Source organism: Gymnogyps californianus, chromosome 11 (genome assembly GCF_018139145.2).
Source record: "Gymnogyps californianus isolate 813 chromosome 11, ASM1813914v2, whole genome shotgun sequence".
Classification (NCBI taxonomy): Eukaryota; Metazoa; Chordata; class Aves; order Accipitriformes; family Cathartidae; genus Gymnogyps; species Gymnogyps californianus.
The window spans coordinates 10,896,048-10,918,367 of record NC_059481.1 but is presented as its reverse complement, the minus strand read 5'-3'; the positions used below and the strand labels follow the sequence as shown (position 1 = coordinate 10,918,367).

Below are 22,320 nucleotides of genomic sequence, written 5' to 3'. Positions count from 1 at the left end.
TTGGTGATGTTGTGAAATGTCCCCAAAAGAAAAGAAAATATTTGTTTTCATATGAGAGAGAAATAAGTGGTTATATTTCAGTACTGTGCTGCAAACTACAAAGAGAATCCCGTCCCTGGAGATTTTGCTCTGGGTTTTATATTTGGCTTTGACCAGTTTTATTTAGAAATTTTCCACTGTTTGGTTGCACGGGCAGGGGACATGAGCTGCAGAATGACTGAGCCACAGAGGCTGCCTTGACTTTGCCAGAGGCCTCTAGGAGAACCCTCTGGGAATCCATATAGAAGGGAAACAAAAGTGGACTCACTCAATGCTCGCACTTTACCTGGTTGTCAATTTTAATCTCTGTAAGGGATTCATTCTCTTTCAGTGCATCAATCAGTGCCAAAATACCCGTCCCAGTGATGAAGTTGGATTCTACATTCAGACTCTTCAGTGTTTTGTTCACTTTCAACATATCTGCAAATGCCTGAGGGATCAGAAAGAGGGAATATGAGATAACGTCTTGAGAGTTTCAGGGAACAACAGGGCATCAGGGAATAACAGGGCATCTGCAAAACATAGCTTAGTACCTACAAAGAAATAAAACATAAATAGGCTTAGAAGAGCATAGAGGTAGATCAGAAGAGATTACACTTCTACTTTGCATAGTCACAGGGAAATTCTGCGAGGGAAAATGAGGAATGCATCCTAAAGCAGACACAGACCTACTTAAAAATTGTTGTGGTTTGTTTTTTTTTTCCAAGCAGTGTTTAAACTTACAATAGCTACAGGGTCATTGCTTCGAGTAGCGGCAAGGCTGAATGTCTTCACATGTGTGTTGCTTTCCAAAGCTTTTGCAAATTCTTTCAGTGTTGGAATAGGAATATTCTACATTAAAAAGATAAATCCAGTAATTAGGAAAGCCAGCCACATCGCTAGACACTGATTTTAATTATTATCAAACTGACTGATTAATAGCCACAGTCTATGCAATTTAAACATCCCCGATGCTTTTAAAAGTATCTCAGAATGGACAAAGCGTCCTCTGCTTATAGTGGCCTTCAGAGACCTGTGGAGGCCTGCGCTAGGATGCGATGTCAGCACTGCCTTTAATAGGGTCAGGCCAATGCAAGTACATGACTGATCTCTGAGCTACTTTCCTATTTTGCTGCTGGTGTTCAGCCTCCATGTGCCAGCTCCTCCTCCATTTGCATGTGTGGACTAATTGAATTTGGCCGGTGATGATTATATAGTGCCCATGAGATATCTTGCTTTACAATCTGCTAAAGAAAGGCAGCAAGAGGGAGTCACCCCTTGGGCTTTTAATTGGCATCTAATTCAATATCAGGCATTGATGACCTTGGAGCCTCTACAACAGTTCCTTCCACATCCCTTTCCTGTGTGTCCTGCTTTTTCTGAACAGTAAAGAGAGACAAAATTTGAAGATAAAAGGCAAGGGCTTTGGAAATATTTGAATAAACCCTCCTATGACGACATAAATGAAACCACAGGATCTACCTTTATGTTGTTGAGATTAATTTCTATGAGACTAGGATCATTTGCTTTTATCCTTTGTAAACTTGCTTCCACGTTGGTCGGATTAGGTGGCTCCTCAAAGATGGGCTTGACCTTTTCACCTTTCACCACATCTGCAACACAAGATCTCATGAAATGTTGACGTGAGGAACAGGCATCATCAGTAACAGTCTGGCTTTTCAATTCCCATTTAGGTTTGTACTGTAGCATTCAAGAAAGGGTTTATATGAACCACAGAACTTGGAAACAGGAGTATTAGCCCTGTTATCCCTGCCATGCCCTTTGCACCTTCTGTGCACCCAGAAGCATGTCACTGGAGGCTGCAGTCACAGAGGCTGGACAGTATCGTCACGGGCAAATTCCTCCTTTATGTACAAAAGTCCCGGTACAATTAATTTGAGCCAAAGCAGCTTTAAAGACTATTGTATAGGATGTAATATACTGCAAGGGCTGCTTTGTTCTTTGTCTAATATCTGTAAAGGAAGGTGTGCTCAGAACTTGCCCATTACGTTAGTGAGAAAATGTCCCTGCACCTATGAATAGACTGTGCTAACATAAAGGAAGATGATCAGGAGGCCCCTCAGTTTCCTTCTTTCAGCTGATGCTATCAGCCTTACTATAAATTCAATTAGCTCTTGTAAAATTGCAACATCTGCACTTTCTAAATAATAAAACTATCAAAGCATGAAAAGCAAGTCTGTCTGCCAGCACCAAGATTTATGAAATCTTTGAGTATTCATGCTCCAAAGAGATACAGTTTTTAATGCTGGAAGCTATGAGCTATAAATATTCTTAGAGATGCATAAAAATCATTAGAACATAATTAGTGCTTCTAATTCCCACACATGTAGTTGTGGAGATTAATTTATAAGCCCTGACCACCCAAGCCACTAGAGGCAAGAAAGGAATATGTTACTGACCACAAGCATGTTTAAACCCTTTTATTTTATGTTGCAGACAGTGAGTGATTTTGAAGTCTTGTGCTCAAGTCTCAATGTACTACGCATTGCAGTTCAGTGCAATGGGTAAAGTTCATGCCATATCATGAGCCAAAAGAAAACCAAGTACTTTTTTAGAACTCATACTCTTAGTAGAGATGAAGTCATACACAAACCTTGAGCTGGTTTTGACTCTACTCCCTTTCACCCCAAACTTTTTTTTTTTAACTAAATCCCTGAGAGACCTCACATATCCCTGAATAACACTCAGCCTTCCTAGGGAGTAGGGAATTGAAAACTGGTGGTAAAATGCATATAAAGAATTGACCTTGGATGCAAGGATGGAAAGTAAACAAAAAACAGCAAAGCATTTTTTGCACTTGTGGCAATACCCTGCCAAGCTGGGAGCTAGGGAGAGACTTGCACCCTGTCCTCAGGTTAGACATCACAGTATACTCAGTCTAGAGTTAGCAGTATTTTTCATTTTCTACTTCTTGTTGCTTCCCATGACTTTTATCTTGTTTCTTTAATCATGGTGCTCTTTTGCCACATTGATGAGCAACTTTTGAGATGTCTCCCTCTTTTACTGAAGCATTTCACTTGGCTAAGGAAAGGTATTGCTTTTGGACCGAAGAACACAGTGATGTGACGGTGATTTTTCTGGTTATTAAGTCTGTGATTGGAGCATAGTTTAGCTGACTCACATAGCTGACATTTTGACTCAGTACAACAAAAATATTCTGAAATCTATGTGGATTAGTAATGCATGCAGTTGCCTGTTATGAGATGGATGGCAGCTCACGCAGGGCCCCGCTGGGGAGGCTAGCAGAGCAGTCTTAATCCTGAGAAAAATGAAGTGACACAGTGTCCTGTCTACTTTCCCACCTCCCCTTTAGTAATGAAGGATGGAAATTAAAGTCCTTGGTAAAGATAGCTGCTGTTCTCATGGCCTTAGAAGAAGAAAACATTTTTTGAGTACTGTTTCCCTAGAAAAGGGCATTCCACAATTTTGTCTTAAAAAGCAAAGTTTAGCCCACTTGATATCCCAGAGCTTGGAGGTGACGAGCTCTGGATCAAGGCTTGGCAGCTCTCAAGAAAAACCTGGAATTCAGACGTACCCATTTCTCCCCCCATCCGGCCTCCTGTCTGTTGCTGAGCTAAGATCTGATTCACCAAAGGTCTGTTTATTTAGTGCAAACATTTCTGGATTTGTTTTTAGTAACTACAGCTGTTTCTGTTGGGGGATTTCCGGAACGATTACGCTTCCCATGTACCTAAGGAACCATATAACAGGCAATGTTTAAACACACTGCCACAGGACTAAGGTGGAGGTAGTAGATCGGGGCAGGAGCACATCCATGTGGTCTTTGCCTCCCTGTGAATGTGGCTTGACGGGACTCTGGTCACAGATGTGACTCTGCCAGGGATTCTGCCACGTTCAAGCCCTGTGGTTACAAGTTGATTTTCAGTGGCGTAAATGTAGGTACTCGGGGTGAGATGGCCTGGCCTGGGCTGTGGCCACCTCTTAGCTACAGCTTGCTATGTTTTCTGTCTGCTGCCTAAACTGAAGTGGAATGAAAATATATATGTCTTGGCTTCTTAAATATTCCCACCCTTTCAAGCAGCTCTGCAGAGCCAGATACTGCTCTCTAGGAAAACAAAGCTCCTTAAGAATTATTTATTTGCATAGTACTGTTGTCATTATAGATAAAGTAAATACTACCTTAAAATTCATTAAAGAGCTACCCCTCATGATTAATTAGATCAATCAAGGTAAGGCCCAGTTACGTTACACTAAATTAGACCAATACACCCAACCTGTAGGTATACAAGTCCCTAAAGATGACATATAGCCCACAAGAGAAATCTGCTTGCTTACTTCTCACAGTTCCTTTTCCATCTTTACTGCGGGCTCCTCCTTCATCAAATTTTGGGTTGTTGACCATGTTGTGCACTCCAAGAACAGCTAAAATGTGTAAATACCAGCAACAGGATACAACGTTAATGGCAGGAACAAAGATGGCAGAAAAATATCTGCTACAAATTCTAATCTAGTTCCCCAAACAAAACATCCTTTATAAAATATTAACTCTCTGAGTCATGCTTGCTTGTAGGGAGAGTCTTTACGGGTCTAAATACTGGAGATACAGACATTTTTAATATAGATTTTTGAGCAACTGAATCAATGTAGTATGCATATCACAGAAATGCCAGCTGGAAGGACCCACTGTGGGTCATCTTGTCCAGCCTCCCCCTCAAGCAGGAGTGTTGCCAACATTAACCAGGTCAGCCATGGCTTTGTCTAGCTGGATCCTGAAAACATCCAGGGATGGAAATCCCACAATCTCTTTGGGTAACTTGTTTCAGTGCTACACTCCTAATCATTTTTTTTCCCTAATATACAACCTGAACCTCTTACTGTTCTTTGTTGTATTGTTTGGCATATCCGAGAAGAATTCGACTGTACATGTGGTTAGCTTAATAAATTGGCATTCACGCGGGGGTTTCTTATAGAAGCACATGGATGCTAACGTGCTTGGAAAAAAAAAATAATATATTCCAGGACTTTAAAATAAATAGTGAGGATATAAACTATTATGAGAGAAATGACCAGAGAAACCAAAAGTCCATAAAAGAAGCTGCAAAGTTATCTTTTGTGCAAATGAACTTCCACAGTGTCAGAGAATAAATTGTGCTGAGTTTGCTGATACTTCTGTAAATTATCTAATTGGACTTTATTCTATAGGATCATGCATTAATTAAAAGTTATTAACTTGATGTAGATTTTTACTTTTATCATCAGTTTTTTCTTATGGAAAATACTCTGTTCTGTAAGCAAATGACTCTTTAGTTGCTGTTACAGAGTCTGTTTTCAGAACTGTCAGCCGTAGGTGTGCTACTCACTGTTTTTCATTAGACTTTGATACCTACAAATTCTGTTGTGAATGGCTGGATACTGACCAGAGCTGAGCAAAACGTGGAACTTCATTCCATGAACTTCAGACTTCCTGAGAAGTGCCAGCTGCATTATAATCCTGTGATTCCTGTGATACTCCACATTTCAGTCAGAGCCAAGACTAATGCATCCAGAAATAGGTGGTGTAGCCAAGAATTATGAAGATAAAGGCACATCCTTCAATAGAACAATATAGTAGCTACAAAAGTTTTGAGTTTAATGTTGATCTAACCCAGATTTGGATTAATCTAATATGCTGAAATATTTCATTTAGATTTTCCTAATGAAAACAAAAAAATTGTCAATAGAGTTGCAATTCTCCCACCAAAATTTTTGTATAGATTAGGGCCCCAAAAAGGTAGACCATGGACCTCAGAGAGCCCAGGGAAGGATAGGATCCACTCTGAACTGGGTGGACAAGGCAGGAGATGTCAATGGTTCCATAGCGAGATCTCAACACTAGGTTGACCAGGGTTTTAGGATGACCCATTGACACTAATCTCACCAGCCCTGGCTGGTTTGCTTCTTCCCAAATTAGGGATTCAGTTGATGCTCTTCTACTAGCATAAACATATGACATACCCATGATACAAGCTGCTTGAAAGTCACAGGCAGCTCAAGAACTACAGATTGGCCTTTGTTATACTGTAGGTTCGAATGTTATTTATGCAAGTGGATACACTTCAAAATTATTTCCTTTGTGCACACTCTAGAACATGAGGTTATACTGTGGATTAAAGGAAAAGAATTAAAAGTGGTGAAGATATCCAGGTCTAATCAGCTGGCAACCAATTTTCTGACTCAAGGGGTTCGATTCCAAATTTCCTCATGGATGCAGGATCTTCATCCATTGTATCCTCTAACAAGTTCATCCTGCCACTTGGGATGTCAGAGTTGAGAGGAGGTAGCAATAGTATGCTACAAACAATGCAGATGCAGTAAGATCAATGGTCTCCACTACAATGCAAGCAGCCCAGCCTGCAGTCTACCATCTACCCTTCCTTTCCCCAAATCATCTTAGCTGGTTCATCTTCTCCCCTTGCCCGACACATCAATTATAAGTAGATGAGAGAAGTCTAAAATGCAGCAGCTATTGAGTCATGCTTGAAGTCATCATGGGCAATGCGTGGCCCACAGGTTAGCCACCTGTCTGTATAGTGAAACAGCAGGTACTTGAGAGATGATCATGAGACACTCCTGGTGGCAGGTCTAGGGAGAGCAGAACTGGACATGTAGGGGGATCATACTTATCTATTATCTAACCTGCAAGGTCATAGAGCTCAGTATCTGAAGCACTGGCCAGGGCTTCTTCTAGTTCCGGATCCAGGGTCACTTTCTCTTCTGTACGGGTTTCTATGGGCTTTTCTTTAGGGATAAATATTTTTCCTAAAAGAAAAAAGCCAAAGTGAGTAATGAATTATTGGAACAACTCCTCTGCCTCCTGAAGTGGGGGGAATAGGTCCGTGACAGTGGAACTGCTTGGAAATATTATCAAGTGCATGTTTTCCTCTTACTTGATGCTATCCTCCGCATCAGGATCTTAATAAGAGTCTAAAAATAAAAGGTGCAGACTTCTCTGTGTTGGTGATTGTTAATTTGGAAGCAAATTTCCTAAAATAAATCCCCAGCAGCAGTCACAGCTGGGATTTTTCTGAAGTTCCTGTGGCCTTAAATAGGCAGAATGAGGTCTACACAAAAAGCTTGCGGAAATTTCATCCTTACATTTAAATGAGGCAGTAGAAGCAGTTAAAACCATCCTACTGCAAGAACCTTTCAGTTTACCAAATTCCATACAAGAGCCTGAAAGCTCAGCAAACCTGTTCTCTTCCAGTAACTCAGTTTAATTCCCAGCCTCTCCATGAGTATTTCCCCTCTGTGTCTCCTGATGATCATTCACATAAACAGCCCTATCCTGATCACCTGTGCAGGCCTGAAAAGTCTGAACTGAACTGAACCACATGTTCCCCAAGACTGACTCGTGACCTATTTGTCTCTCTGTGTATGCTGCTGTTACATTGGGCTTAGCAGGTGTGTGTTTCCATGTGATATTCCCCCAGGACTGAGATCATCGGCCCTTCTGCTGAAATGAGAAAACTGTAGGATAAATCCAGAAACAACACAAAAAGTCCCACTACTCCTGCAGCCTGCTATTATAGTTAACCTCAGTAGTGTGATGATGTAACTGCAAACACTTGGAGCGAGGCCCTTTAAATCAGAGCTAGGGCTGCACTTCAGTCACCAGCACTGCTGGGCCTTTTCTCCCACTCAACTCTTTCCTGTACCAAACTCAAACAGTCAGTAATACATTAGATGATGCCACATGCAACAGACTGGTGTCATTGCTCCAATAATTCTGTGAATTCCCATGTTCTACTGTCCATTGTGGAGTAGTTCCCCTCACCTTGTCCCTAACAACTACTTCTCAAGTAGGCTTTAGTTAATCCCAGTGTAACGAAGCTGTGATGACCTTTGGATGCAGGTGGCTTTGGCCCACTGTCAACTTTAAATTGTCTTTTCATGCAGCTCTGTACACTCTAGATGTAATACTTGAAGCATATCCTGTGGCTTTCTGAAATGTTTCTAAAATAGTTTAATTTTAACTGTATTAGTGATATTATTTTGTTACCATTAATAAATGCAGTTCTGATATTTAGTGTTGAATTACAGATGCTTTGCCTCTGTTTTTTCAACACTGTCATCCTTTTGTGGCTTAATTTGTCCCCATTATGGTCCAAAGTATCATTTTCATGTAGATAATACCCAATTCATTTATCTCTTTCACACAAGTTTGTCTACAGCAATTTCTATACTGTCAGCTTCCATGACTGAGGTCACTGAATAAGCTCAGAAAAAAATTTTAATGGAAATTTCTGAAACTCTGGCAAGGTTTACTGATGCAGGATTCGAATTATTTACCCTAGAGATATTTGTACCAAGGCTAAATAATTTCCAAGTACAAAACTGGACAGAAGGTTATGTAGAAAGACAAAGTAGTATCATATTATGATTCATTTTTCATGCGATATTTTAAGTAAGTCATTTTTTAAGAAGAAGCTTCTAGAAAATACAAGCCTTTGTGGGCCAAAGGTAAGAATCATTTTAACTTTCACCACGCACTGGGCGATATGAATCAGAGACAGCCATCCCAGCAACATCAAACAAAAGTCAAGTGGAAATCGGGGGTGAGAAATAATCTGTGAAGATAGATTAGTCATGCCCTCCAAATTTCATAACAGCACAGGTGCTAAGATTTCAGATTCTCTCTGTACTACCACCTAATCTGAAGCGTTGGATGGCAGCTTCCAGACACCACTGACCAAGACTTAACTTGATGCCAGCTTGACTGGTAAGGATAACACATAAGGAAAAAAATTCATTCCTATATTGAAAGCTAGAAGACCAAAGTGAATCAGAATATCTAAGTAAACAATCAATAGTGAGGAGTACTGTCCGTAAAATATTTTCCTTTCAGATCACTGGTGGTTCCACATGAGCTTCAAGTAATCAGTAGGTCGTTTGAGATCTTGAGGGAATCCTACTTATCTTTATCCTGACTGATAATACTATCCCCTAACAGCTATACTCCACAGAGCCATAGCTTGCATGAAACATCTGCATCAGGCAATAAGTGATTCTTCACAGACCCAAACCCCAGCCACACTGTTAACAAACACTGACGGAAGTCTATACTGTCACACATAACATGGTAAGGGGACACAGGACCTCGAGTCTGGTGTAAACTGGACACGATATGCAATACAGCTGGTCCTTCTCTATGGACTTTGGATGTGGGTAGGCCAAGTATCTTGTGTAGCAAGAAATCCAGGGGTAATGGAAACCAGTACAGGCTCATACTTTTTCTGTGCAGTTCACATATATAGGAATACAATTTTTAAGCATTTATTTCAGGCATATGTAATTCTTGGATGGCAGCCCAAATCTTTTTAAATGTGTGTATGACTCCCAATGATAGTTTCATTTAGAGCATTCTTGGCAAATGTTTTAGAAAAAAAATCTATTATTGGTTATATGAAACATTTAAAGGGGCAAGGTCATGTCAAAGATGGTAATATATATCTGTAATATATGTGGTCCTTGCTGGCATCCAGTGGTGTTTTAAAAATATTCTTTTTTCTGCTATCTAGATAAGAACATTCTTTTGCATTATCCCACTGTGAAGAGATGCTGCAGCATAGCAGATAGAGGTTAGAAAAGCTTATGCATTTAGCATGTCATTAGGAATTCATTACCTGTCCACCAACAGAAAAACTGTGTGTCTGTGTTATAGATGGCTGTCAACCAGTTTTCCTTCATTATTTTAAGGACAGAATTTAAAGATTCAGGAGGTCCCTCCTAGTCCCACATCCATACATTGTAAATTCATCATACAGTGCCATCATGGAATTCACTGACAAAATAAAATATGGATTGTGGCTTGCTTGTTTCAATGGTCCAGCTTAAATTTAAAATTTATTATTTGGAAGAAGCCTTGGAAGAATAGTGACATTTTATTATTTTAAAGTTAGATTTATGAAGAAAGGCTGCTGATCTTGGTGCTCTTTATATTCACGCTGTATTTTAGAAGGTACTTTATTATAACATTCTATGTGGTATAATTAATGTTGGCTGTGTTACATTTTGCCTCCAGAATATGCTAATGTTCTGTGCTAAGTCTTAATAGTTTATCTTTCTACCAATGAAAAAGACAGTGAAAAAGTTATGTTTATACATATCATACTTGAGCTACATCAGTGTTAACAACACAAAGATAACCACATTTATGTACAAAAATAATATATTCTTGTGTTTAACTGCAAAACAAAATCCAATTCCAGTAAAAAAAAATAGTAAGCATTAAAACATCATTTTATTTTTACACATCCATAGAAACCCAAAATGTCTGGAATCCAAAGTGCTTTTTTTCAACATGAAATTTTAAGTGTAAATCAATGCAATTCTCCCCTTCTTTCTTTCAAACTGGGATAAGTGCCTGGGGTGACCTGGATGATGACTGCAGTGGCTTATTATAACCCAGGGACTTTCTGACTGTGAGTGCAGTGAGTAGAGATTTGTCCTGGCTCAGTCTAACAGCAGACCTATTCATTTTCACACACTGCAAAACTTCTATTCAAATGGAAATATGATATGGTTCATGTTTTACTCAAAAGAGGCTCGGGGAAAAAATCCATTGAAAACCAGAGAGAAGAAGGATTCAGTAAAAAGGACCACAGAGAGACATATAAATGCAGAGTGAGATAAAAGGAAAACAAATTCTATGAAAAAAAGAAATACACTGGGTACAGTCATAAAACCATAGATGTAATTTTGCCACTTCGTTTTAGCAAGCTCTGATTTCCTGCATTATGCAAATGCCCCCATTAAAGCAATGTCAAAGTAAAGCAAGGAAATGAGATGTATCCCTAACTTCGTCTCCTTATACAATAATAGTTAACTACATAACCACATATGCACGTCTATAGGAAAATGTATTAATTGAGCAGGGAACTACTGCAAGTGTATTTTCCCGAAGTAAGTTTATTTGTTTATTGTTATATAAGGGGGGGGGAAAGGAATTTGAATAGCATAGTTGGTAGGATTTTACTAGTGTGTCCAATCTAAAACACATTCTGAGGATTTCATCTTCATTTATAGTTTACAGCATTTGGAACATCATTTCTGGTATGTCTTCTCTCTGCCTTCCTTCTTATGTCATTAGACTTTTGTGAATAAATACAAATTGCCACCATTTTTATTTAGTATAAATACTTACTATTTATTGCCACCTTGTACAAGCCAAAATTGTACAAGCCCAAACTCAACAAAGTACAGAGCAATGGGAAATAAGCCCATTTATACTAGCTGTAAAAATGTCCTTTTATTTAACATCAGTTTTATTAAGGATGGTTAATGTTATAATACAAATGCAGTTTCTGCCATAATTTTAAAACAATAACGTACTTTGTTTTCCTATAAACTGTAATTCAGATTATTGTACTTTCAAGAAAATATCTGGTTACACTTATTACTTCTTTTCAATGAATCAGTGACTACAGTGAGTGCCTGTTTATTGAATGCTACACTGACCTTAGAAGTGAAATTCAATAATCTTGGAAATCTGCCTTGCATAAATCACAGGCACCTGATTCACTTTTTCCATTTTGCACTATTCTTTTCTTTTGAGGCTTACTTAAACTTCTCCCTACAAATATTCTATGAAAATGGAGCTAAATTAGTTCTTACCAGGAATAAATTTGTATTATGAAGAAGAAAACAGGCCAAGTTCAAATAAGCGTGAAGCTGAAAGCTAGCAGTAATGAAAGTGCAGTATCATGATTGCTGCTGCACTGTTACTCTTGGATTAGTGTCTACATATTCTATGCCTTAAAAATTATGATAATGGAATAGGAAGGTTGCAAAATTAAGCTTTCCAAAGTTACTAAATCTATTGTGCATATACACAAAGAACAAAGTTAAACTGCACCAGCATCTTTGACTTTGATCAACGTGCTATGATTCTGCCACCTTAGCGATATCCTTTAAAGAATTCTTCTGAAAAGTATACTTTCTCAAATAAAAATAAACAAAAGCCAACCTATAATCTTTAAAACAGAAGGAAGCCCAGAATTTCATCAGACCCTCACATGGATTATCACAACAGTTAGGATCCCTGTAGTCCTACAGCAGTCCTCTGGATTACCACCTGGATTAACCTGCTTCACCAACAGAGCAGAAAGCTCTTATGTCAGATGTGGAATGGCAGCAGAGGAGGAAGAGAGTCAAGCTGTGCTGCTGGGCTTCAGGTTCTCAGGGACATCAAAGAACCTTGAAACTTGGGCAGAGCCAGATGCCACACTAGTTATGTTCCTCTCTGGCCTCTTTTCTCCCATCCCGCATATCCTTCTCCTCTGTTCCCTCCTGTGGAAGGCCCCCTGTGCCTTCCCCATCCCCTGTGTCTCCTAGTTTTGCACATCTTTGAATCCTGACCCTTCCTACCACCTCCTTTCCCTCTGCCCTCTCTTCCTTACTGCTGCTCTCTTCTACAGCTCCTTTCCCCAGAGCTGCCACATCTAGTCCTTTATCCTGAACACAGTCATACAGCTGCTTGAAAATCAATCCCTCCACCTCTCTGCACTAGCCTTTCTGCTGGCTGTTTACTCTTTTTTCTTCCTTTACAGTGCCTTTACAAAGTGAGCGGAGCACTGTCAGAGCAGGAGAGAGTCTCCCTGCCCTTGCTTCTGGTGTGACAGTGGCCTCTCAGATGAGCAATTTCAAAGAGCACCCAGCACAGCCCACGCACCGTCCAGCTGGCCACACCAGGTCTCTTCGGGCGCTGCTGTGCTGTCACGTGTGCTGTCTGCACATGCAGGCAGAAGCTCTGAGGACGTGACTAAGACTCACTGCAGGGGGAATATTTGGAGAATGCTATAACAAACTGGAAGTACAAGAAAGTACAATATTTTGAAGATGCCAAATTCAAGTGTATTTCCCTGAGGACTGCAAAGGACATACATTTCAAGTCCCCTCTTCAAAGCATGGAGGCACTGCAGCTCATAAAAAAACAGCTGGAAAAATTTACTTTAGATGGCTAAAACAATGTGTTTTCTCCTAATCTTATTCTTGGAAACAGCTAAGTCCTTTTTGCTGACACCTTCCAAAAATTCAGCCCGAGGCAGACTCTCAGCATGGGAAATTTCAGTGTGAACTGCACAACTTTGGCAAAGTCATGAGCAACTAGAACAGGGTCTTACAAAAGCAAGCAGTGAAAAGCGCTGGCTAGAGGCATTACTGTCAGCAACTGCAGCACTTTCAGTGCTTTAACAGAGAAACATCGGGTCTAAATTTAAGCCTTGAAGAACAAGAAGAAGGTGGCAAAAATTTAAACCATTTCAGTGTTGGGAGTGAAAAGACTGCCTTTGTCAATCCAAGAAAGATACCACGTCTCTAAACTAAACCGTAACTTTTTTATATAGAGTCTGTTAGAGAAACTGAAATTGGAACTCATTAGCATCTACTCTAATACTTTGACCTTCTGAAAATTACTGCTGTTATTACTAGTGCTGTGTATTGATACTCTGCTTGGCACAGCACAACATGCAAGATAGATGGTCTCTGCCAGAGCAACTGAAAACAGGGGTTTGGGCAAAAGTTCTCTGGTTTAATCATCCTTATTTTCTTCCTTTTCCCTTTTATCAGTTGGCTAAAAATGTTAGCATTTAATCACATACAAGTGTGTTCCCCTTCCCTTTCCAGCCACAAATAATAATAGCCCAATCCACTGGAGTTTTTCCATGACTTTGATGAGAACTGGATCGGATCCAAAATGAAACAGTTTGGCAAGGAGCGGAAGACCTTGTAGAAAACAGGGATAGTGGTGAACGGTTGAAACAGCAATCCTTACAGCAATTAAAAATGGCATGGCCAACTTTTCATATCTAATGAAATTTCACAACAGAACTTTTTTCAATTATGTTTCATTAGTATCATGTAGTTAAGAGAACCACTGCAACAAAGCAGCAACAGAAATGTTGTTAATAGTTTATGTTTGTATTACAGTAGTACTCAGATCTTAACTGAGATCAGACGTGCATATCGCATTCAGTAAGAGAAAACACGCAGCATCGACATTGCTCTTTAATATTTTGTGCCTGCACTGCCCCTTACTTTCTCCACCTTTTGTTTTTATTCCTGGACCTTTCATGAACTTGAAAATGATACAGAAACGGCTTTACAGTGATCGAAGTGTGATAACTGGCTGTTCCAGCTATATGTGTTAAATGCAGTGGGTCGGTCTAAGTAACTTCTGTAGTTCATCAGGTTCTATGTAAGGATTTCTAGAATATCTATCCTAAGTAGGAACTAATCCAGAAATACATAAAATAAACACTTACAAACTGCCAATCACTATGGCTACAATTATCAGCCCTAACTCCCTATACCTCCATTGCTCATTAATAACGACCCCTCTGTTTGTGGGAATGGCTGATTAACAGCTGTGTTGCACAACAGTTCCTGAAAGCCACCAGATCGTTTGCATACCACAATGGGAGCAAACACTGGCCATGGGGACATTCAAATGAAGCACCCACCCCTGACTTGTGTTAGGGAGGACGTGGGGTAAAGCGGTCTGAAAAAATTGCTTGGTGGCCAGTTTGGGCGTGCGCCTGTCCGGCTGTGACTGTTCTGGCCCTGGTTCAGCGCAAAGCTGGGGTTTTCATTGAAATTTGAGAGCTACCCCATACAGGCTTAAAACTTTCTTTTTGTACAGCAATTAATGTAGTATGTTAACAAGCTGAAATATGGCAGAGGGCCAAAACCCTAATGCATGCCATACGTTTGATTGTTTTTGCCAAACATTTCTAACCTCTTGAAACCACGATTACAATGAAAAACAAGGCAATTCCCTGCACGATCAGCCCCCCACCCTGAGCTCATATTTGACACTTCCTGTGTTTTAACCACTCTGAATATCCTTGTCAGCTCTGGAATTTGTTTTGGCTTGTTTTCTAGCACAATCAAAACCTTATGGTTGTGTTCAGCATATAGAGACCAACGTAGGCAACTGAATTTTGTCCTTCAGCAGCTGCTTGGAATTACTTTTTTGGTCAAGAACTCTCTAATAAAACATTAACAACAAAAAAAGAGAGGCAGAGACAGTAGATAAAAAATAACGATGTATCACAGACTATTCTGGAAGGAGGATATTTTAAATGCCACCTTCTTTCGGGCTCATCACTGAATTTTCAAGTCAGTACCAGCTTTGCATGATAAATGTAGGAACTGGTAGAAATGTCACTTAACATTTGGTAGAAGCATCCCACTTCCTAAATTTGAAAAAATAAATGCTTTCCCAGTGGCAGACAAATATCAAAGTACAAAACACTGACAAAAGCTTAAACAACACTTGACATATTCTAATCCTACTGATACACAAATATTCTCAGGTGGTAAATAGTGCCAAATGGTACATTGGCATCAACACCTCCCATTTCTAATTATACACAACTGGATGCATTTCAGAGCTGCCCCAGAACTTAATTTTTAACTAGCAGAATTAGTGTAAAATTAATTTGGGGCTATTTACAGTATGGCTACATTACAGTGCTGCTATAATGTAAAGAAATCATTTAACAGGCACCTATATAATATAATCATATAAATATTTACCAGTCTGTAAATACACCTTAGAGACCATCAACATGCAGAAGGTGAGGAATAAGCTTTTCCTCGAGAGATATCCTTCTTCAGTTTTTTTTGAGGACACATTTTAGAAATGTAAATTATTTATCCTGAACTAATTACTAAGCTTTGGAAGAATACTAATTATTCCCTAATTAAAGTGACTTTAAATCTAGCATGTAGTATCATATCTTGGAAATGTCTTTGCAGGATTGCTTTATTTCCTTGCATGGAAAATATCTTCTTATAAATGCAAATCAATTAATTAATATTTTAATACAGTCATTCTGTTATTGTTTTTTCAGTTGAGAGTGTCAAAATAAGTAATGCTGCAGTTACAAGAATGGATTCTAAGATCCAGAGCCAGCCACGCATGGCCTTTGTGCAACATTCATCGCGTTTCACCAGATTCACCCAATTAGCAGGATTATCGTACAATTCATGGGAAGATTTCAGTACATTTGGCAGATGGAGATTTCAGTCATATGTTTTATAAGGCTGAGATTCTGCATGAAGTCTTTGCAGTGCAGAGCAAGGGGAAAGGAGAACAAGAAAAGGAGGCAGCGAAGCCCAGTGCTTGAAGTCTGGTGGTCTTTCTGCAGGACACCTCCTGCCAAGCAAGCCGGGGGCAGCAGAAGAGATACTCAAATACCAATATGGGATATGCCAAGCTCAAAATAAACAGATTCTTTCTCAAAGCCAGTTCCCTTAAAGCAGCACAAAAATGACACTATGCAGTCCATCCAGTTCTCAATTGTCAAGGTACTGGACCTCCTCAGATCTCAGATTAATTCCATTATTTCTAATATAAACAAAGAAACAAAGGGTATTTTCATGGCATTTGGCCTTTGACTTCAAAGAAAAATTAGTAGAATTCTTTGTGTTTAGATTATAATTGTAAAATGACTGCAGAAATCACAGAACATGTGGTTGTTTTCATTTGACTTAATCTGCTAAAGCTGATACTGAGGATTTTGTCAGGAACTGGTGTTGTACAAGGAATAGGAGAAATTAAGGGAATAATTCCTTTAGCCTAAAATGCTGTCATAACATCATAATTGTGATAATTCTTAAAATTGTAATTTTGAAGTAAATGATCACATTGAATCAAAAGCCAAAATAAGAAAAGCTTTAAATGCTAGCATGGCTGAATTCACTCTGTGCTGAGGGAAAAGTGAAATGTGTGGTTATTTGTGTGTGTAAAGCAGTGGTATTTCCACACCAGAGACACCAGGAATTAATAAGCACTTTAAGGGCATCTGGAAGCAAACGTAGGAATAATACTGCTTTAGCCTCATCAAAAGAAAACTGAAATAGAATAAACAGGCCAGTACGTACAATAACACTGTCAGGGACAATACAGGGATTAGTTTTGTACGGACCAAGTGCCAGTCCTATGGGTATATGCGATTCAACGCACCGCTGGTTTTTTGCGTACTTATGTTTCCGGCATGTTTGGAGATCTCAGACATGACCACAGCACAAAATGCAAAGTCTTAGCCCTAAGTCAGTAAATATCGGTAAGGTGAGACCAGACTGAAAGTGTTGGTATAAATACGCAGAGACCTGCAAGTGCTAACTTGTACTGCTCTAACACAGTGGTGTGTAGGAGACTGGGTAATAAATCCGTACTACAATAAACCACCTTCCTTTCTGTACAGTATGTGCTTGATCACTCCTGCTACCGGCAGGATCACTGCAGTGTCACTGCATTTCAGTGGGCTCAGAATCAACCCTGTGAATAGATGTAAGCGCAAGTTACGATGGAGGAAAAGGTAGGTTAAAGAATATGCCGCATGATAAAATAACACATCAATCCGATCTAGCTGAAAATGTCTCATTTGTCTAAAACCATTGTTTCAAAGACTGAGAACACAATGTAATGATAGTAACAACTCTTGGCCTGTAAATAACATTTTATATCTTTGGTAATGATACATAAAGTAAAAAACGCTGCCTTTTGACTGTCTTGAAATATCTCCTTTCCCTTAAGCAGATCCCACTGAAATAATGGCAAATTCATTAGATGGCCAGAAATGGACCCAGACATAAGAAGTTCCTTCTTGAATGAAGGGGTGGCCTGAGGTAGGCATTTTTATCCACTTTATATAAATGAGGAAAAGGAGACAATGGTGCTAAAGGAACATTGTTTGCTTAAAAATATGACTGTTCCTGCCCTAAGGTTATCCTACCAATGTTTGAATGATTAGAATTAGGTTTTCCTGTTTTTCCCTTTTTTTCCTGTAGCTGTAGGACAAGGGGAAGCAGAGAAACTATCTGCATGAATAGCATTGCCAGATGTGCTAGTAAACAAGTGGAAAAATAGTTATTTTTTGTAAGTGTATTCCCTGAGCTATTACTTACAGCAATTGTAGGCAATACTTACTTAGAAAGGCATTTATACGTTTCCTCCAAAACACCTCCCCCACTACAGTACCCTTGCATGGGCCTAATGCTTAACATGGGAAGAGTCCCAGTGAGGTCAGCGAGGCCACCTTTGTCCATGCTTGACTGCAAATAGAGGCATTTGCTGATCTGGGAGCTGCTGATTGAGCCCTTTGCTGGACTGGCGTTCGTGCGTTCCCATACTCACCAACAGGCCTGATTAAACCTGCCATTATAACTCCAGAGTAGCAAGGCAGACCGCTACGCAGCAGATAAAACCACCACTTCATCTCCTGCTACAACAGCTCTAGATCTGACTCCTGAGCTCCACCCTGCACAGTAACAGCCTCCACCTCTTTTGTCCCAGCGTATTCCACAAAAAGGCCAGGCTGCGGTTACTCAACACTGACACAAAGACAGACGGTACCTTTCTTTTCCCCTGTAAATGGTACAAAGTCTTCCCTGTCTTTGTGCTCAAGTGCTTGCTTCTCCAAGTACGAGAGCAGGCGTTCTCTGTCGAAAGGGCCCGTGGCAGGTTTAGTGGTCTGGTCCTTTTGCCGAAATCCCGCTGGAAGCAAGGCGTTCTGTGAAAGAGAGGGAGGCATGTAAAGGAGATGAGGCAATTTCATATAGTGTTCCAAATTTCATTTCAATGTTGTTGTTTTCTAAGTGAAATCATTCTTTGCATGTTACTTCACGTAATGCTCTTTGGTGACAGCAATAACACACATTACCTAAATGTAAGCATTAAAACCAGTATATCTTTCAGGCTTCTTGATTGTACCACCTATTAATATTTTTATTGACCATATTTACAATCACAGCACCAAAGAACTAAGCAAGATCCAGAGCCCTTTGTGTTACGCATATTATAACCACAGAGTTCACAGTCCAGGTAAACAGACCAGGATAAGTTTTCTATACATTTTCTTCTCTTAATTTACTCTTTTTCCTCCCCATTTTTTTCTCTCTCTTTTCATTTTTTCAAAAATTCCTTTCATTCTAATGCAGATGTCTCTTGGACTTCAGAAATGAATGGCACGCACAGAAAGTAATTGGTGAATGATGCGGACTTCAGCTATTTATAGTATGCAGGAAGCAAGCAGATGAAGCCCCACTTTAGACATGTAGCTGTGTGACCATGTGATTGCATCTGCATCCCATAACATAGGAAGATGCATACGGCTCCCACATTTCAGTCCAGAAAATCCCAGAAAGGAATACAGGTACGTGGACTTTGCAGTGCATGTGCAGTAAAGCCAACATGTTGAAGATGCCCCAGAGTACTGCAGAAACACTTCATTGTTGGCCAGAACGTGCACAGTAAATCTGATGCATGGCAAATATCTAGTGAATTCTGAGCACATCCAGTGAACTCAAGTCACTAGACATTCTATCTGCGTGTGCATAAATGTGCCCAGAGTGCTACAAATTTACTGCACATATGTAGCCTGACTACAAATGCGCCATGGCCTGTTTTGTTTGGTTTTGGGGGTTTTTTTTGATGTTCTGTGTCTCCATTTGAGATGCTACATACTTGAAAATACCAGAAAATGCACTGTAGAAGCGGTAGTAGTGAGGGAAGTGGCAACATGGAGGGAGAGAACAGTAAAGCCCACCCTTAATTTCCAGGTAAATTTGTACTATAGAACTAGAAGCTATAAATCAGTTGTGTTTTTTCAAATTTATTTTGTCTCCAAAGTAAATGGATTTTATCTGCCAGTTTAGCTGCCAGTTTTCAAACTCGTAGATCAGTTTGGAAGGTTTTGGGGTAGGTACAGTCAGAGTTCCCACCCAGCACACTTGTGACTGTAACCTCGTTATTGTAGGACCAAGTGCTTCCCAGGCCAGAGATCTTTAAATTCTTTGTGAGAGTGTCTTCAAATATCCAAATTATTCTTGCTCTCTAGAAAATGACAGTTGTGTAGCTGAATCTTATTTTTCTTAATGATGCCTAAATATATTCTCTTCAGCTAAAAATATCTGTGCTGAATGACATAGTCAACAGATTGCAGAAGTTCTGATCTTCACAAGCACACATTATGTTTGTTTGTTTATTGCTGTGCCCAGAAATAGCAGCCATAAAAAGCTTCTCATCATGCTGCAGTGTACAAACATGATTAAAGATTTAGACTGCAGACAAGCTCATGTCTAAATAGACAAGGGATAGAGAAAGGGCACAGTGACTCGTACAAAAGGAAGTAGCACATCACAGCAGGAATAAAACCAAGATGTCCCTAGCTGAGCAGCTCATACTTTAGGGTACACTGCCTCTACTGTAACAGAATACAAATATAAAATGCTGCAGTATGTGGCATTAATAATAGGCAGCTTTTGAACTGTGATCCCCCTGGCCCCCATCACTAACCTCAGGATCAAGGTCATCGAGAACATGCTCCAGCTGTTTCAGTTCATCCTCTGAGAGTTTGCTGAGTATTTCATCTTCATTGATATTCTTATATTTCTCCAACTCTTTTCGGAAGGGCAGAGACATGGCTCCTGCTGCACTGCTCGACTGATGCTGCTCGTCAAGATTTCAACCATCCAGGAGTACTGAGCTTCTTGCGGCTTCACTCGCTGTTAACAATAAAGCATTATGAGTATCTCCATTTAGCTGATATAGTCCTAAAAAGCCTGCATGCTGAGAGTCACATTTACACTTTATTAATGAAAACAAAGCAGCAAGATGTCCTGGCTCAGCAGAGGGGGTGTGGGAAGTGCTGGGGCTGCCTGTGCAGCAGTAGCCAAGGAATAGCAAGGAGGGGTACGGTACGCTTGAGAACCTCATGGGTGCAGCAGCAAAGAGAAGCTTTGAGACATAGATAAGAAAAAACATTGGGAACTTATCCTTTTCCATAGAGATAAATCTGTTTTATTCAATTTGCTTAGAAACAGCAGTATCTGCTTGTTCTTTTGGCTAACAGCACAGGAAAGTGCTAGAGTCACAGAAAACAGTCCAACGATGACAAACAAGAAACAAAATGTTATGCCTTGAGGTATTCTATCTTATCCCAGCTTTGCTGATGGCTGAAAGCTTACCCTCATCATCTTGCCTGGCTTTTTGGTACATTCTGGTTACCTAAGCAGCTTTAAAGTATGCTGGTTGGTAGTCTTATTTCAAAGTGTTTGGCTACAAATGATAGCACTTATCATCAAAATAATTCTTGCAGTGAGGATATGCTACTTACAGCTCAAAAGATCATCCGTAAATTAGTCTGCTGCGTGGGACACTTGCATGCATTCAAAACATGGTCATGAAAAAAATACGGACTTCGTATTTCACAAACTCTTTAAGTTTTAAAACTTGAGTGTGGTTCCTCGTTAGATGATCCCAACTGATCAGTAACAAGAAAGTGTCATTTGCATGGCTACAACAGTCATTGTCATATAATTTCTCATGTGACGAAGGACTCTGTCTTTACTTGCTTATTTTTCCTATCCAGAACCAGTTCTAGAGCCAGAATCTGCCTGTAAATGGATGGAGTGAAAGAGAATTAATCTATGATCAGAAACAGCATTAGCTGGGGACTTTAATTGTGCTCCAGGCCCTCCGAAGTCTGCCCAGTTTCCCACACCAGCACCAGAGCTCTCGGTATTACACAGCTAGCTGTGCAATTTTACAGCTGAGTTTTTGCATTCACAAATTTCAGAGTTATGGTTGATATGGAAACCAGCCAACTGGCACCTACATCTGGCTTATGTATCAACCCAAACTCTGATTTCCTTTGGCCAGGTCCGTAGTTGCCCTAAGCTAACAAAATCCATGCAGGTTCTGTTGCTCTTCATATAAGCTGGAAGCCTGATCTTTATTTTTCTTTTATTCAAAATCCAAATGAAAATATTGCATTTACTTAGAGTTTCACTATTAAAATACTAAATATTAAAACATATCTCATTTTTCTATTTATCTAAAAGACTAGAAATCAGCAACCTATAGGAAGGGAAGAGAATAATTAGTAGAATTACAAATTTGAAAAATCTGGAATTCTATGAACACTGCAAGGCATGATAAGCCTTGACTTGAAACACTCAAACATCCTATTCCAAGAAAAAGCATTATTTCCCCTATACACTCTCATTTTTTTCCTTATTAATGCTCTATTTGTTGTCCTTGTTTTCATAGCATGACAACATTGTCAAGCCATTCCAAATGTCATGGTAGAATTCAACTGTTCTTTAAATTGTGAGTTTCTTTCAGGAAGTTAGTCAGCATCTGACGTTTCACAAAGTTACAGCAGTTGTGAAAAATTCTTATATTATCAAAATTCTATCATATGCGATGAGTGTGAGAGAGATTTTGGCAAAAAAAGTCCAGAAGAGCTAATGTCTTTGTGTATGTGGTGCTTA

At 39.6% G+C, this 22,320-nt stretch overlaps 1 protein-coding gene and 1 long non-coding RNA gene across 3 annotated transcripts in view; one reads left to right on the top strand and one right to left on the bottom strand.

Moving 5' to 3' along the window:
• Positions 1-20,545, bottom strand: part of TMOD2 (tropomodulin 2) — a 23,746-nt gene extending 3,201 nt beyond the window's left edge. The window contains exons 1-7 of one of the 2 annotated variants that reach the window (XM_050903508.1): positions 20,342-20,545; positions 18,401-18,557; positions 6,676-6,798; positions 4,336-4,422; positions 1,501-1,631; positions 763-870; positions 326-469 (exon numbers count right to left, since the gene is read on the bottom strand). In XM_050903508.1, coding sequence (XP_050759465.1) covers positions 326-469; positions 763-870; positions 1,501-1,631; positions 4,336-4,422; positions 6,676-6,798; positions 18,401-18,557; positions 20,342-20,467 — 876 coding nt within the window. In that variant the 5' untranslated portion in view covers positions 20,468-20,545. The remainder of the gene's footprint in view (positions 1-325; positions 470-762; positions 871-1,500; positions 1,632-4,335; positions 4,423-6,675; positions 6,799-18,400; positions 18,558-20,341) is intronic. The other variant, XM_050903510.1, reaches the window with a different exon arrangement.
• On the top strand, positions 17,592-21,316 carry LOC127020732 (uncharacterized). The gene is made up of 3 exons (XR_007767102.1): positions 17,592-17,673; positions 18,985-19,199; positions 20,457-21,316. It is a non-coding gene; the product is annotated as an uncharacterized LOC127020732 (long non-coding RNA).
• The last annotated feature ends 1,004 nt before the right edge of the window (positions 21,317-22,320 follow it).